At 44.2% G+C, this 15,521-nt stretch overlaps 1 protein-coding gene across 1 annotated transcript in view; it reads left to right on the top strand.

Moving 5' to 3' along the window:
* Positions 1-15,521, top strand: part of LOC147109488 (RAS guanyl-releasing protein 1-like) — a 162,005-nt gene that overhangs the window by 97,807 nt on the left and 48,677 nt on the right. The window contains exons 4-8 of the mRNA XM_086003478.1: positions 2,610-2,665; positions 6,037-6,168; positions 8,306-8,459; positions 10,094-10,267; positions 12,081-12,197. Of these exons, the coding sequence (XP_085859604.1) occupies positions 2,610-2,665; positions 6,037-6,168; positions 8,306-8,459; positions 10,094-10,267; positions 12,081-12,197 (633 nt within the window). The remainder of the gene's footprint in view (positions 1-2,609; positions 2,666-6,036; positions 6,169-8,305; positions 8,460-10,093; positions 10,268-12,080; positions 12,198-15,521) is intronic.

Below are 15,521 nucleotides of genomic sequence, written 5' to 3'. Positions count from 1 at the left end.
GTTCTCTGTTTTGTAGCCAGCTTGCTAGCCATTGTTCTACTTGTCCCCTGACTCCACATGCTCTGACCTTGGTCATGATTCTACTATGCAGTATCTTATCAAAGGCCTTATCATATTTACACAATGGGGTATGCAGATGGGCCCATCGGTAGATGACTGTCTCTCTACTGGTTCCAGTTTAGCTCCCTGATATTTTCAGCTCTAGAAACTCCTCCAGCTGAGTTCCCTGGATGATGTCAACAGCATAAATTGTAACACTGGATGATTCAGTGGGATAGAACACAGTCTTTTCACCTCTGAAACTATGATTTGAATTACCAGACCAATGGGATTAAAATCACCTCTCTTTGTAGACTGTAAAGATCTCGCATGAAAACATTTTAAGTAGTCTCCATCCAGTTTGTCATGCATATAATGGGTTCAAAGCATAAAAGTAACCAGGTCCAGGGTAGTACTAAACTTTTAATTGTATCAGAGTAACAGGGAGGATGCTGATCCCAGCGCAAAATAATGAGAGCCCTATAGCTCCTCTGAACCAGTCTTTAGTGATAATGAGGCTGGTCATGATTAAGTGGGAAAAATAGACTTGTATTATAAAAACAAACTATTGGCATCCGGGTTCAATTTCAGAAACTTCTGGACACTCCACTCAAAAATCAGACAGTCTCGGCCAAAGCTGGATTAGGTGGCAAACCTACAGGAGTCTTACAACCGAAGCAGTGTTATAATCTTAATACTATTAGAATTATATTGTGTTATAATAATACTGTCTGAGAGTGCTAGAAGAAGGGAGAGGAATTCTAACATACTTTTACCAAATGCATATGCATTATAAATATCTCCTGTTTCTGATGACCTCTTAACATTTCCAACACTACAGAATATGCAAGCACTAATTTAATGTTTCGCTAGTACTCTGTCCAATTGAAACTTTGTTCAAAAATAGACTCTAATCAATGAGATGGTGTTTAAAATAACCTAGGCAACGAAAGCTACTTCAGAAGACACATTAACCATTATGATAATTAGTCTGTCATCCCACAGAATGAACAGCAGGCTTGTAGTGAGATGAAAAGCTTCCCAGATACTTGAAAAGGACGCACCAAAGCACCTATTCATAGTGAAGTACTTGGTATGAGTGACACCGCATGATATTGGTTTATATGACACGCATCAAGTTAAAAACAAAGATTTTTTCCCCCTGTTGCTCTCATTCCAGATTGCAAAGGAAATAAACCCCCAGTGCAGACATTTTCACCTGTCTGAGAAACCAAATGTTAGTTTTTGACCCTAGGGATTGGAATTTGATGTGATTTAGTCACTGGATCATTTTGTAAAATTGTACTTTGTCATTATGATGCCTATCGTACACTTCTGCAGGCAAATCTTTGCCCCCTCACCTTTCTGCACCCCACCCTCCCAAAGGTCATAACTCATGATGGGTATGATTCTACGGTCACTCGTATCTCCCTGCGACTATGCAGAAGCTATTGCTAATTTGTAATCCTGCAAAGAACAGTGAACATCAGCAGGCCTATTGGTTACATTCAGTGCCCAAAAATGCACATGCTGCATCAGGGAATGCTGTACAGTGATCACATGATCAGAAGTGCAAACCCCAGGTGATTTTTCTCCTTTCTAGCCCAGGGACACAGTATTAATTGTAGCAACTCCACTATTGCCCAGCTGAAATCAGTACAATCCATACATGGGGCCTGCTTGTTCTGTCGGGCTCATTCCACAGTTAGCAATGCTCTTACCCATCAAATATCCAACAAAACCCACCAGTGAGGCCTAGAAATGTAATATGTCTTGAACAAGGAAATTATAGGTAGGTCGCCAGCTCAGGCCATAAAAACTAGTTTGTGAATAACAAAGTTTACCAATGCGAGTAATGAACAAGCTTTATTTTGAGTGAATGTTCAATAACAAATTTCAATAATTCAGGTGTACGGTGAAAGAGTTTGAGATGCCATTGGCACTGACATCCGTTGTGTCATTCTGCCTGAAGATGATTTACACCCTAATGCTCTACTTAATTCTAGATGAGGCATTGCAACATTGTCTTGTTGCTCAACTTCCTGCCCAACAACGCAGGGGGAAGAGACATCAGCTGCACCGCTGAATAAAAAAAAATCCTCAAAGACAAATTAAAACTGACCAGCCGTACAAGTAAATAAATGCCACCACTCTCATTAGCCCTTATGAATCATACCCAGCATGAAATGCATTTTCTTTGATCAGCATGTGTAACTGATAATGGTACATGATTTCAGACAGATCCGCAGTTGTGACCTAGTAAAATATTGATTACTTTTTTTAATGACTGCTTTTAAATACATCTTAACATTGCAGATAATGGCCTCTATTATGTTCACCATTGGAGATCTGAAACTGCATTTTAGAGAAACTTTGGCAGTGGTGATGTGGTATTTGAGATGTGTGTTTCGAGACAATACAGCCTATATAGTGAACTATAAATGCCTATCTTATTCAGCAGTGGTCTTGCAGAAGAAGTCATCTGGTCTAATGTTCCTGCTGAATGTAAATCGTGATTCTTGGACACTTTAAATGAGAACTGTTTTCCTTAATGGTGACCTACATATCAGAATGCTTTAGAACAAAACTGTGCTGCAGCCTGCCTGAAGATCTGTTACTTTATAAGGTGAGGCTTTTCCTGGAAATAGCAACCACATCTATGAAAAGACAAAAAGCAAAGTGACTACCTGCAAAGCTGCACATCTAGTTTTAGGCTCAGTTTGAAAGAATGTGGTTTAGTTTTGCAAATGCTTTATTGAAAATGAGAGCAGCTCTTTTTTCCTGTGCAGTCTACACTTAGCTGGGTTTTTTTGAACCCTCTGTTTACTTGAGAAATATGTTATTTTATATGGTCCAATGCAGTGCTAATTATTCAAATAAGATCATAAAATTTACAGCAGAGGAGGCGGCCATTCAGCCCATCGTGCTTGTGCCAGCTCTTTGAAGGAGCAAATAATTGCTGTTTTTTTAAACATAAACTGCATGTCGACGGGCAGTAAGGATTCATTTTTAAACATTGACATAGTCTTTATAGTTCCCAGTCAATGGGTGTTGAGCTGTGTATACCAGTGACTTTGCAACTCTGCTTGCAGTTTGCATTGTGAATGCTCCAGCAAACCTCACTTTGATAGGGTATGAGCTCGAGCACTGCTTGGTGCTTTGTGTGTTTACATTGGCTGAAAATTAAGTCATTTAAGATTGTGAGAGGCATTGACTGTTATATGTGTTACAGGCAATGAAATAAATCAATCAGCATTGACAAAAAGTCAAAATAAATCAAATTTTGTACCATAAAATGAGGACAATATAATTGATGAGCTACTGAAAAATGGGAAAGTACAATCCTACCTCCAGTCAAAGACCTTTCTAAATAGCCATCGTTGCTGCCACACAAAATGCATGTAATAGCAGATCTGAACTCCTTTCAAATTTTAAGTAGATCTAAATTAGGCCAGACTGATCTATTCAGACTTTGAACTGCACTTCTGCTTGTTCCAAGCACAGCCACAAGTGCTATACCAGGTAACATTGGAGACTGCCTGCAGAACCAACGGCCTGATTAAGTAATTCAAATTCAAAGTAAGATTCTAAGTTCCTAAAGTGTGGAGATGAGAGGCACAGCCTTAATAGTGAGAGGGTGTACATAATGGTTTTCTGCTAGAGATATGTATTATATTAGAATGTTGAAGTGAGGGTATGTTACAAAGAAGGTATTGCTTTCCTGTCAGACAGGGAACCATAAACAATGGCTGGAATTTTCCGGGGTGGTAGCGGGCACCATCAGTGGCAGGTTGGGTGGGAAAGTTATTATTTTTGACAGCGGGTCAGGAACCCGCTGTCATCTCACTCCCACGCGCCTTTCCTCCAAGTGCGTCTGTCATCATGGAGCCGACCCGACCGGCAGCGGCAGGCGACCCAATTGATATCATTATCAGGTAGTTTACAGGCACTTAAGAGCCTTTTTTCACTTACTATTTAAATTTCCCTGCATGGCCACAGGATTCACGCAGCTCGGGAAACACGTCTGTCCACCTGAGGCGGGAGTTCAGTGGCCATTGCTCCAGCTGATTACTTGACAGTATCAAATGTACAGTAAAAGCTCCCACCTGACAGATGATCACTTTCCTCAGGCAGAAGCTGTTGCGCAGTCCATTTCCAGCACAGATTCTGCAGGCTGCAAGTCTTTCCAGCAAAGTCTCCATCCAGTGTCACCTCATTGGAAGAACTCTCTCACCATTGGCAGAATGCTTCTGTCATCTGTACTTCACCTGCCATCTATTCCATCAGCATGGGTGCCATTTATACTGTCTCAACTTGGATCTCAGAATCGGACCATGATGAGCCCCAACACCAGCAGCACCAACAACAACACCAACCTTCTCCGCAATCACCTGATGCTGCACAGGACACAGGCATCAGCACCCGAGCACATTGCTGCCCAGGAGGCCAGGGATGGCCCCACCATGGCCAGATTTAGTTAACTTTACGTTGTACACCCATATGGCTGCCACATGATGCGCCAGGTTGGCACCACCCCACCCCAACACCATAAAACATCCCTACAATGTCCAAGCGATTCCTTTCACACTCATCTTTTATTTTTTTTCATCACCATTGCGGGGGGTACCGTTATGTCTCACCATTCACTGCAACTCACTAAGCCACTTCCAAAGGTGCGCACAAATCTGTCCAAGACCGGGAAAGTGTTGAAAATAAAGATTTCTATGTTTGACGCCACATTAACAGAAACTTTTCATAAACATTTAGATAAAACACCCAAGTGGTTATGCTTGTGTGTTGTTAGTTGGTGTGATTGCACTAGGTTGAGGGTGAGTGTGAGGGGTGACTAGTGAGATGGGGATGTGATAATGTAGATAGAGAGAGAGGGATGGGTGGAGGTGCAAGGTAAGTTGGTGTGAGTAAGGATGTGCAGGAGTAGGGTAGGGAAGGCAGAGTGATGGGGATGTGATGAGAGGCACAGCAGGATGAGGTTGAGTGTGGTTTTGTACTAACGTTTCCTGATCTAATGAGAACATTGAAACGTTTGCGGCACTGCACCCAGGTCCTCCTGACCACATCCCTGCTTGTGACCTCCTCTGCAATCTGCAACCAGGCTGTGTTGATCTCCAGGGGAGGTCTCTTCCACCCATCGGAAGGGAAGAGGACCTCCCTGCGTGCTCTGATTCCCTCCATAAGCATATGGAGGGAGTCATCGGAGAACCTGGGTGCAGCCCTCTGCCTCTGTGCAGTCATTGTCAAAGTGTTTGCAGCACTCCAATGTTGTAGTACATTGACAGCACTATGATAGATAAACTTCAAATGTAATGTGGCCATGTTCCCTTTAAAGATCCCGGCTGAAAATGCATCATGAATGATGTCACCAGATCTGCTCCATCTAATTGGGCCAGGTAATGCACTGGATGAGCTTAATAGGCCCCATTAAGGTAAGTTCATTTTCAACAGTGGGATGGAGCCAGCAGCGGGGTCGTGACCCGCCATGGACACCGCCCACACTGGACCCACCCAGGTAGGCAAAATTCCAGCCAGTGTGTTTTTCCCAAAGATCAAATCAGCCATCTGACTCCCAACCACTCTAAATGCAAGAGGTATGAGACTACCATCGGGGATAGTCTCATGCAACTTGGGCTTCACATCAACTGCAGTATTACTGCAGTCCAGTGTGCTGTCAAGTTGGAAAAGGTTCAGCCGGATGAGAGTGATGTGGAACTGGCAGCATTAGCCCTTTCTGTCAGCCCTGTATCACGCTATGTAGGTATTGACCTGTGTCTAGTACCTGTAATATAACTAGAGAGGGTGTTGTATCGAGTTTTTTTCTGTTATAAATAAGTTTATAGTTTTTAGTGAGAGGTGTGTCAATGGGACAAATCAGAGAAATGTCTCTCCACATTGATATATGAATTGATATAAATTAATAAAATATAGGCATTATTGCTTCTATTACATTGAAAGTTAATAGTTACATGGTTTCTATTGCAGGTACTGGATAACAGAGTTCTGGATTATGTTTAAAATGGACAAAAGTCTTTCCGAAACAATGGAACATTTTCAGGAACTGGTGAGAAAGATTGGTGAAGAGTCCCACTCCCGATTTATCGACACCTCACAGATGTAAGAAAAAAAAACATTTCTATCCCATTCCCATAAGAAACAATTCCATTAGCAAACTATCAACTTAGCACCAGAACTATTACATTTGTTTTAATAGTGCGTGTTCAGGAATGGAGGTGAAGTGTAAGGGAGAAAATTGGGGGGGAAATTGCAACACGATATTTCTCAAACAGTCACTAATCTATGAATTCTAACTTTATAGAGCAGCAGCATCATACAGGTTACTGCACGTTTGAAAATAAACTTGATCATATGCTTTGTCTCACTGTTTTCTAGCAAGAAAGAACTTGCAGTAATCAAGTTCATTATTAAAGAAATAATGACTTTACATATCAGTGATTGTGGAGTGGGGGGATGTGGTTGCCGATCTGTGGGGGTCCGATCCCCACTCCCGGGAGCTCCGATCGCAGTGGGAGGTCCAATGGCGGGCAGGGAAGAAGGTAAGCTTGGTGGGCCGGGAGGAAGCACTCCTGCTGCTATTGGCCCACAAGCTGTGCTTTAAAGGCACTTACCTTTTACACTAAGCAGTCCTCGCCTCCCTTTAGCTGCCAGGTTATGAGACATACAACCTCATTATAATATTTAAATGGCCAACCTGCATCCTGGGAGCGGGTTAGTTGCCCGACCCTCATCCCGCCTCCGTTAAAACCAATAGTGGGTGGGTTGGGGTTGGGTTTGAGATTTTTTAAATGTTAACATCCAACCTGACCCCAACCCTCCTTTTATTTTGTGGTTAAAATTACCCCCAGGATCGCCTAAAACTTCCTGAGGTCTTTCTGTGGTTTCTGGACTATTGGTGATTTTGAAAACCATAAGCTGCCAGAAGCTATCAATGGGTGGAAGAATTAGGATACAGTTGGGGAAGGGGAGTGATGTTAGTGTTGAGAAATGCAAATTTGTTTCCATTTTTTGCACACAGCATCAACATTAAGGTAAAGGTCTCCTGGTTGCAAAGAAAAGTCAATCTATTTGCCCTAACAAGGTGACTTAACTCCATCCTCAGAACAGTACCCCTCCCCTTATTGGGGATTTTTTTTCCATTCCCAGCATCAAACATTCCTGTGGCTTCTTTGATATTGATGAATTATAAGCAGTTTTGTGCCTTGGGCCCAAGTCTATTAGGGACTGGGTCATTTCAGAGGAATCTAGAGCTGTCAGAGAGAGGTGACTTTCATCTCATCAATGCGACTATATTGTAACTCAGATTCCAGAAGTAAAATGATATTGTGCACAACCAGTGTCTCACCCAGTCCCCAGTTTATATTAGTTTTAATTGGCTGTAAATCATGTGGAAAACAACAAAAATGATCACAATTTGTTTAAGTTATTCTCCAGTGCTTTAAGAGGTTTAGAGAACAGAAACTCCAAACGTCAATTACTCATATAAATAATCTCTCATTTAATATTGTGAATGTACTGAAAATTGTTAGCTACCAGAATTATCTGTTCTGCGGTTTCAAACTACCTCTATATCCTGTCAAACACTGTGTTGGGAATCCCCACTGCCTGGTCTTTATCTGGGCAAATCGATTCCAATTTCCGGACTGCCTTCTTACTATTAAAACACAGCTTCATGATCCTCCAACAAAATATTTCTATGACTGTTGCAGGGCTGGGATTTTCCAATCCTGTAAAACATTGTGAGCCTTGCTATTCCATGTAAGATTATAAAATTACAGCCCCACAGCACTCACCCGAGTGGCTTTACTGAAGTAATGGGAGCAGCTGTATCAAATGGTATCATTATAGATGAGGAAACAGCCAGAAACACCGGGAGGGACTTTCCTAGCATTAGAATGGGTGGAAGAAGGATTACTCAATTCAGTGAACCATTAGGGGTTTGAAGCTGGTATTAGATCAGCAGACAGGTAAGGGTAGACTTGAGGAGGAATATACAGTAACGGAAGACAGTCAGATAGTCAGACAAGAATATAGAGATTCCAATGGAACAGAAAGAGATATCGATCCAAGATATGGGGAGAGCAGCAAGGGTATTTCATTATCATGGTGCAGACAAGAAACCAGATTCTCAGAAATACAGAACAGGTGACAGGGCACTCTAATACGTGCCCCATCTTGCCTAGTATCCGAATATTTTTGGAAGCAGCGACTAGACCTCTTTTTGTTTATCTGACAGAAATACACATGACTGGTCACGGAAAATCACTCAGCGGATAAAACCAAACTGCAGCAAAAAACGAAAAGTTTCCCTTCTATTTGATCACTTGGAGCCAGGAGAGCTGGCTGAACACCTAACCTACCTCGAGTTCAAGTCCTTCCGCAGGATTTCAGTAAGTGCGCTGTCAAGGTCTTGGCGGGAAAGTGCTAAGATCAGATAGCTCTGTTTAAAAATGATGTGTCCCCTTTATCATATTGAAAAAGATAAACTCTTCGTTTGGTTACTCATTTAAGCCTCACACACTTACAGATAAATTACAAAGTAAGAAATTGTGCTAGATACGGAAATGATTGATGGTGTGTGGGAAATCCATTAAATTCTGACAAAGCTGACAACACCAGCGCAAGTGTGAAGACAATGATCCATGCACTCCATTTACGGTGCATTCACACTCCATCAATCAAACTTGGAGTGAATCTCTCCCAACTTCACTTCGGGTTTCAAGGATTGCTTCATATTGGCACCTCCAAAATCCCATCTGAATGCATAGTGATTTCTTAGCCAGGTGACATCTTTATGTTTCCAAGGTGACAATGCATGCGCACAAACAGTTTGGGTAATTTTACAGCAATGAAAAATATTTTTCACATTATCTCTAGAAAATACAACCGATTGGGCAAGAATTTGAGGCATTATTGCCTTTTTCTCCTCCCGAGCCCTGCTGAACTTTGCCCTTTGGGACCCGAACTGCAGAGGAGCATGTTTACACTGTGGTCTGAAATCTGCAGGTTGGGTGTGAAGCCACCATGCACTGGGCATTCCACCGTCGAGTCAGGAGATCGTATCAATCTGCCATTGGCCTTGGTTACACACCATCTTTAATGTTTCTGCTTCACAGTGACACTAAAAATGGTGTGTGGATACATCCTTATAAGAAAGATTTTGCATTTATAAAGCGCCTTCCATGATCTCCGGTCAACCCAAAGCAATGACAGCCAATGAAGTAATTTTTCTAGTGTAGTCTCTGTTGTAATGTAGGAAATGTGACAGCCAATTTGTGCACAGCAAGGTCCCACAAACAACAAAGGAATAAATGATCAGATCATCTCTTTTAGGTGTTGCTGAGGGGAAAATGCTGACCAGGACACTGGGAGAACTCCCCATCTCCTCTTCGAGTAGTGACCTGGGATCTTTTACGACCACCTGAGAGGGCTGATGGTTTAACATCTCATTCGAAAGTCGGCACCTCTGGCAATGCAGTCTTAGTACTGCACTGTCGACTCAGCTACCTTGTGTGCTCTGGAATGGAGCTTACAAGTCTCTGGCGCGGGGCTTGAACCCACAACCTTCTGACTCAGAATCGCGAAAGTTACCACTGAGCCATGGCTGACACCCAGCATTATATTACAGTGGTCCCTCCACAGGCAGCCTAGAAATGCTGTAATATACAAGGCATCACTTGTACCTTCAGTACCACATTAAAGGATGGTTAATGGTACATCGCCGGTGACACTTTGCCATTAACAGAAAACATAACCAGCCATGAGCAATGATAGAGGACATAATATTTTTCTGCCTGCTGGTTGGTGGAGTGCTCAGGAAGTTTAGTTAGTGTGTGTTTTTATATTGTTGAGCTGTACAGATCTTCTTGTCACATATGGGAAGGTGCATGGCCAAACAATTAGCTGTGATTGTGACTTCAACAACTGCGCACTTCAATTAGAAGCCGTTTTGCAGCATAAAGGCAGGATGAAACAAGTATAAATTGATAATAACCAGAATATAACTGGACTTTGCTTTATCCAGTTTTCAGATTATCAGAATTATGTGTTGACTGGCTGTGTAAAGGACAATCCCACAATGGAACGCTCTGTTGCTTTGTGTAATGGCATCTCACAGTGGGTCCAGCTTATGGTTCTCAGCAGACCTACACCACAGCTACGTGCTGAAGTCTTCACCAAGTTTATTTGTGTGGCTCAGGTATGGATGGTACTAGTGTCTCTTGCCAAATATGCAATTAGTGTTGTCTGGACACCATTACTGTCACAGTAAATAATTAGAATATTTTGTGAGTATACAATGCTTCCTTATTAACCCAGTAGACAATGAGGTAATTAAAATCGCAAATCCAGTTTGTTTTACTGGTTCCCCATATATGTGCATCACATAAGAACATAGGAGCAGGAGTAGGCCATTTGGCCCCTCGAGCCTGCTCCGCCATTTAATAAGATCTTCTACCTCAACTCCACCTTCCCGCACTATCCCCAAATCCCTTGATTCCATTAATATCCAAAAATCTATCGATCTCTGTCTTAAATATACTCAATGACTGAGCCTCCATAGCACTCTGGGGTAGAGAATTCCAAAGATTCACCACCCTCTGAGTGAAGAAATTTCTCCTCATCTCAGTCCTAAATGGCCAACCCCTTATTCTGAGACCCCTGGTTTTAGACTCCCCAGCCAGGGGAAACATCTTCCCTGATTCTACCCTGTCAAGCCCTGTAAGAATTTTGTATGTTTCAATGAGATCACCTCTCATTCTTCTAAACTCTGGTGAATATAGGCCTTGTCTACTCAATCTCTCGTCATAGGACAATCCCCCCATCCCAGGAACCAGTCTGGTGAACCTTCATTGCACTCCCTCTATGGCAAATATACCCTTCCTTAGATAAGGAGACCAAAACTGTACACAATATTCCAGGTGTGGTCTCACCAGGGCCCTATATAATTGCAGTAAGACATCTTTACTCTTATACTCAAATCCTCTTGTAATAAAGGCCAACATACCGTTTGCTTTCCTAATTGCTTGCTGTACCTGCATGTTAACTTTCAATGATTTGTGTACAAGGACACCCAGGTCCCTCTGAACACTAACATTTCCCAATCTCTCACCATTTAAAAAATACTCTGCTTTTCTCTTTTTCCTACCAAAGTGAATAACTTCACATTTCTCCATATTATATTCCATTTACCATGTTCTTGCCCACTCTCTTAGCCTGTCTATATCCCCTTGAAGCCTCTTTGCGTCCTCCTCACAACTTACATTCCCACCTAGCTTTGTATCATCATCAAACTTGGATATATTACATTTGATCCCCTCATCCAAATCATTGCTATAGATTGTGAATAGCTGAGGCCCAAGCACTGATCCTTGCCATAACCCACTAGTTACAGCCTGCCAACCTGAAAATGGCCTGTTTATTCCTACTCTCTGTTTTCTGTCCGTTTATAATCCTTAATCCATGCTAGTATGTTACCCCCAATCCCATGAGCCCTAATTTTGTTTCACAGATGGATACTGATAGAATGAGACAAAGAAATCGAATTAAAATTTGATTTATCCATGTTTTGGTTGCATCATCAAATATTCTGAGACACTGTAATGGTCTAAGGTTACACCTGCAGCAGCATCAGCGCTATTCATTATTATTTATTAGCAGCTTAAGAATAAAGTGGCAGATCACATTGAGTCTGAAACTCCTGCAACTTAGAGAACCAAGTACAAAATGTAAAACTATGAAGAACACTGTCCAAACAAAGATTTCAACAAAAGATAAAAGATTAAATTGTCCTTGGTTCATAATTATAACTTAGCAAGGGCATTTTTCTTTAACTTTACACACAGAGGAAAATATGTACTCTTAAGTATTTCAATAGATTATATATTTTACTGTTTTGAATCCAGGTAGAAATGTTAATTATGGGTTGCAGTACAGTAGATCTGAATCATTCCTTGCTATGCCATTCTTCTCGTTTTGATTTAGAATGCATTGTCATCTTACCTTCTCCACAGAAACTCCAGCAGCTGCAGAACTTTAATACACTAATGGCGGTGGTTGGAGGTTTGTGTCACAGCTCGATCTCCAGACTCAAAGAAACAAGTGCCTGTGTCCCTCATGAAGTTAATAAGGTTGGTGTTTTTCATGAGTGTCTGCTACCTGTTATAGGACTGGTCTTCACATTATCTTGTGACGTTGCAAGGCTGTTTGTAACTCTCTCCAATTTATTGAACATTGCAATTCTGACTGCAACAGCTTTTCATTCCCCTAACCTCTTCTCCTGAAGCTGCGACTCCTGCTTGGGTATAGCTCCATGGGCAGCCAGTGCTCTCTGATATCTTGTGGCCATTCTTCTTGTATGAGCTCAGACAGTGTGTACTACAGGCTATTGGACTGTGGGAGGCATTACCGACAAGCGCAATGAAGTCATCACCAAATACCCATAGACGTGGAGCTTCCAGCAGGAGTCACTTAATAACAATCAGGAATAGGAACCCTGGCTGATTCTCCCCTTCCTAGCTCACGAGTGCTATGGCCAATTTTTGCAGCCCCTACTACCATCCCAGCTGACAACTTCTCTCTAACATCTGACAGCATCATTCCAGGAGGCCGACAATTTTTATCAAAAAGAGAAAAAGTGTAGCAAATATTCTGGCCCCTTAGTAATTGGCAGGTACAACATAGTAGTTCCATTCTGACATAAGTGAGGTTACGTGCTCCTACCCATGTTCTCTATATACCTAAGAAGCTGTCAGTCAGTTGGAAATAAGTAAGTAGAGTAACAACTAACAGAAAATCATTTTGTGATGACAGGAATGTTCGGGTTTAGCTGCCAACTGGTTACAATATAGAGTACAAACAGGTGCTAAATATGGCATCAATGAGTAGGTGAAATGAGTAGGTTAAATGTTCTTCCCCTGTGTATCTATGCAATTACAGTGAAAGGTGTAAAAAATTCCCCACATCATATACCCTCTGTGAAAAATGACACCTTATTAAAGATTTTGTGTTATCTACTTTATGCCATCTTTATCAGTTTCAAATTATCTATTTGTACTAGGAAATTAAGATACAAGGTGAAGAACAGAAAAGGGCATTCAGTCCATCCAACATATCTTATCTATCTATCTATCTATATATATATAAACGGATACTTCTTTCTGTCTGTCTATCTGTCTGTCCTTCTGTCTGTCCTCACGTGTGCGTCTGTCCGGCTATGCGCTCGAAAGTTACAGAGCGTACCTACGCGTGCGTTACGTCGAAAGAAAGCTTACCTTTCCAAAACGGTCTTAAGCGTATTTACGTTTCGGCCGGGCTAAAATCGCGCCCGCGGTATCCGAAAAACCTTCAACATTCCGCTCATTAGCATCTCATTATCCGCTCATTAGCGACAGAGTGACCTCGAGGTCGACGAATCGTACGCCGGGTTGCTGACGCGTGCGGCCGGGCCCTCCTACGGTCGAGTGACGGGACGATTGACCAATCCTAAGCTTTGGTGACCTGACGGTCGACCAATCGGTGCATGTGTGGGCGGGCCTTATCGTTCTGAACCGAGGTGAGTAGCCGCCATCTTACTTCCATTCTTTTTCCTGCTTTCTGCGTCTTTCTTTTCAAATATACATTTCCAGCAAAATAAAATTGCTTTTATTACATTGTTTTAAAAAAAACTTCATTCATTTGTAAATATTTTCTCTAACCTGAAGATTCTTTTTCCTACCTTTCCCCGTTTTTGTTAGGCCTGAAAGCCTGGGCCTTTCTTGCCCAGCCAGGCCCGAGCTAGGTAATTGTCCCACGGCTTCTGCTAAGCTCCTCACCGCCCCCGCCCCGGTGTCACGTTACCCGGGGCAACGGCGTCAGCCACGAGGGTAAGGGTGCGCGCGCAGCAGGAGCAGCTGAGACGCGGCGTCTCTCTCTGTTCCCCGCTCGGCTCGGGCGGGGAGGGGCGGGGCTCTCGGGAGTGCAGATCTCGGCCGGGGCTTGGTGAGCGGGAAGGGTTACCCCGGCAACCGGGCCCACCGGCCGGGGCAACGGCGTCAGCCACGAGGGTCAGGGTGCATGCGCAGCAGGAGCAGCTGAGTCTCTCTCTTTTTCTCTGTTCCCCGCTCAGCTCGGGCGGGGGGGCGGGGCTCTCGGGAGTACGGATCTCGGCCGGGGCTTGGTGAGCGGGAAGGGTTACCCCGGCAACCGGGCCCGCCGGCCGTCTCACAGCCGCAATCGGCGGTCTTGAAGCCAGCTCGGGAGGGCGGGGCTCCGGAGGGCGGGGGGGCCGGTGCTCGGAAGATCGGGCCTCCGGAGTTGGGGGGGGTGGTGGGATGGGGGGTGGTGGGGTGGGGGGGTGGGTTGGGGTTGGTGTGGGGGTGTGGGTGGGGTGGGGGTTGGGGAGTTGGGGTTGGGGGGGCCAACCTCGGGAGTTCTGGGGGGGTGAGCCTCGGGGGGGCGGGGATCAGGGGGCTCGGGAGTTCGGGGGGGTGGGGGGGCGAGCCTCGGGGATCAGGGGGCTCGGGGACTCTCCCCCTCCCCCCCTCCCCTTCTCCCCCTCCCCCCCTTCCCTTCTCTCCCCCCCTCCCCTTCCCCCTCCCCTCCCCCTCCCCTTCCCCCCCTCCCCTTCCCCTCTTCCCCCCTCCCCTTCCCCCTCCCCTTCCCCCCTCCCTCTCCCCCTCCCTCTCCCCTTCCCCCCTCCCCTTCCCCTCCCCCCTCCCCTTCCCCCCTCTCTTTCCCCCCCTCTTCCCCCCAGTCGCTCTGTCTCTTCCCCCCCAGTCGCTCTCTCTCTTCCCCCCAGTCGCTCTCTCTCTTCCTCCCAGTCACTCTCTCTCTCTCTTCCAACAACAACATGCCCTTGAAAAAGCCTTGGCACCGCCGGGCACTCCAGCTAGTATATATATAAACGGATACTTCTTTCTGTCTGTCTATCTGTCTGTCCTTCTGTCTGTCTGTCCTTCTGTCTGTCCTCACGTGTGCGTCTGTCCGGCTATGCGCTCGAAAGTTATAGAGCGTACCTACGCATGCGTTACGTTGAAAGAAAGCTTACCTTTCCGAAACGGTGGTAAGCGTATTTACGTTTCGGCCGGACAAAAATCGCACCCGCGGTATCCGAAAAACGTTCAACATTCCGCTCATTAGCATCTCATTACCCGCTCATTAGCGACAGAGTGACCTCGAGGTCGACCAATCGTACGCCGGATTGCTGGCGCGTGCAGCCGGACCCTCCTACGGTCGAGTGACGGGACGATTGACCAATCCTACGCTTTGGTGACCTGACGGTCGACCAATCGGTGCGTGTGTGGGCAGGCCTTATCGTTCTGAACCGAGGTGAGTCGCCGCCATCTTGATTCCAAACTTTTCCTTTCTTTTTCCCGCTTTCTGCGTCTTTCAAAAAAACTTTGCTTTTAAAACACATATTGTTTTTTAAAAAAGTTAATTACTTTCTAAATCTTTTATCTAATCTCATTAATTTT

This window comes from Somniosus microcephalus, chromosome 12, assembly GCF_052327205.1.
Source record: "Somniosus microcephalus isolate GS21.2 chromosome 12, FLI_Smic_1.0, whole genome shotgun sequence".
In the NCBI taxonomy this organism is placed as follows: Eukaryota; Metazoa; Chordata; class Chondrichthyes; order Squaliformes; family Somniosidae; genus Somniosus; species Somniosus microcephalus.
The sequence above is the reverse complement of the archived record's forward strand: the minus strand, read 5'-3'. Positions and strand labels throughout refer to the sequence as shown.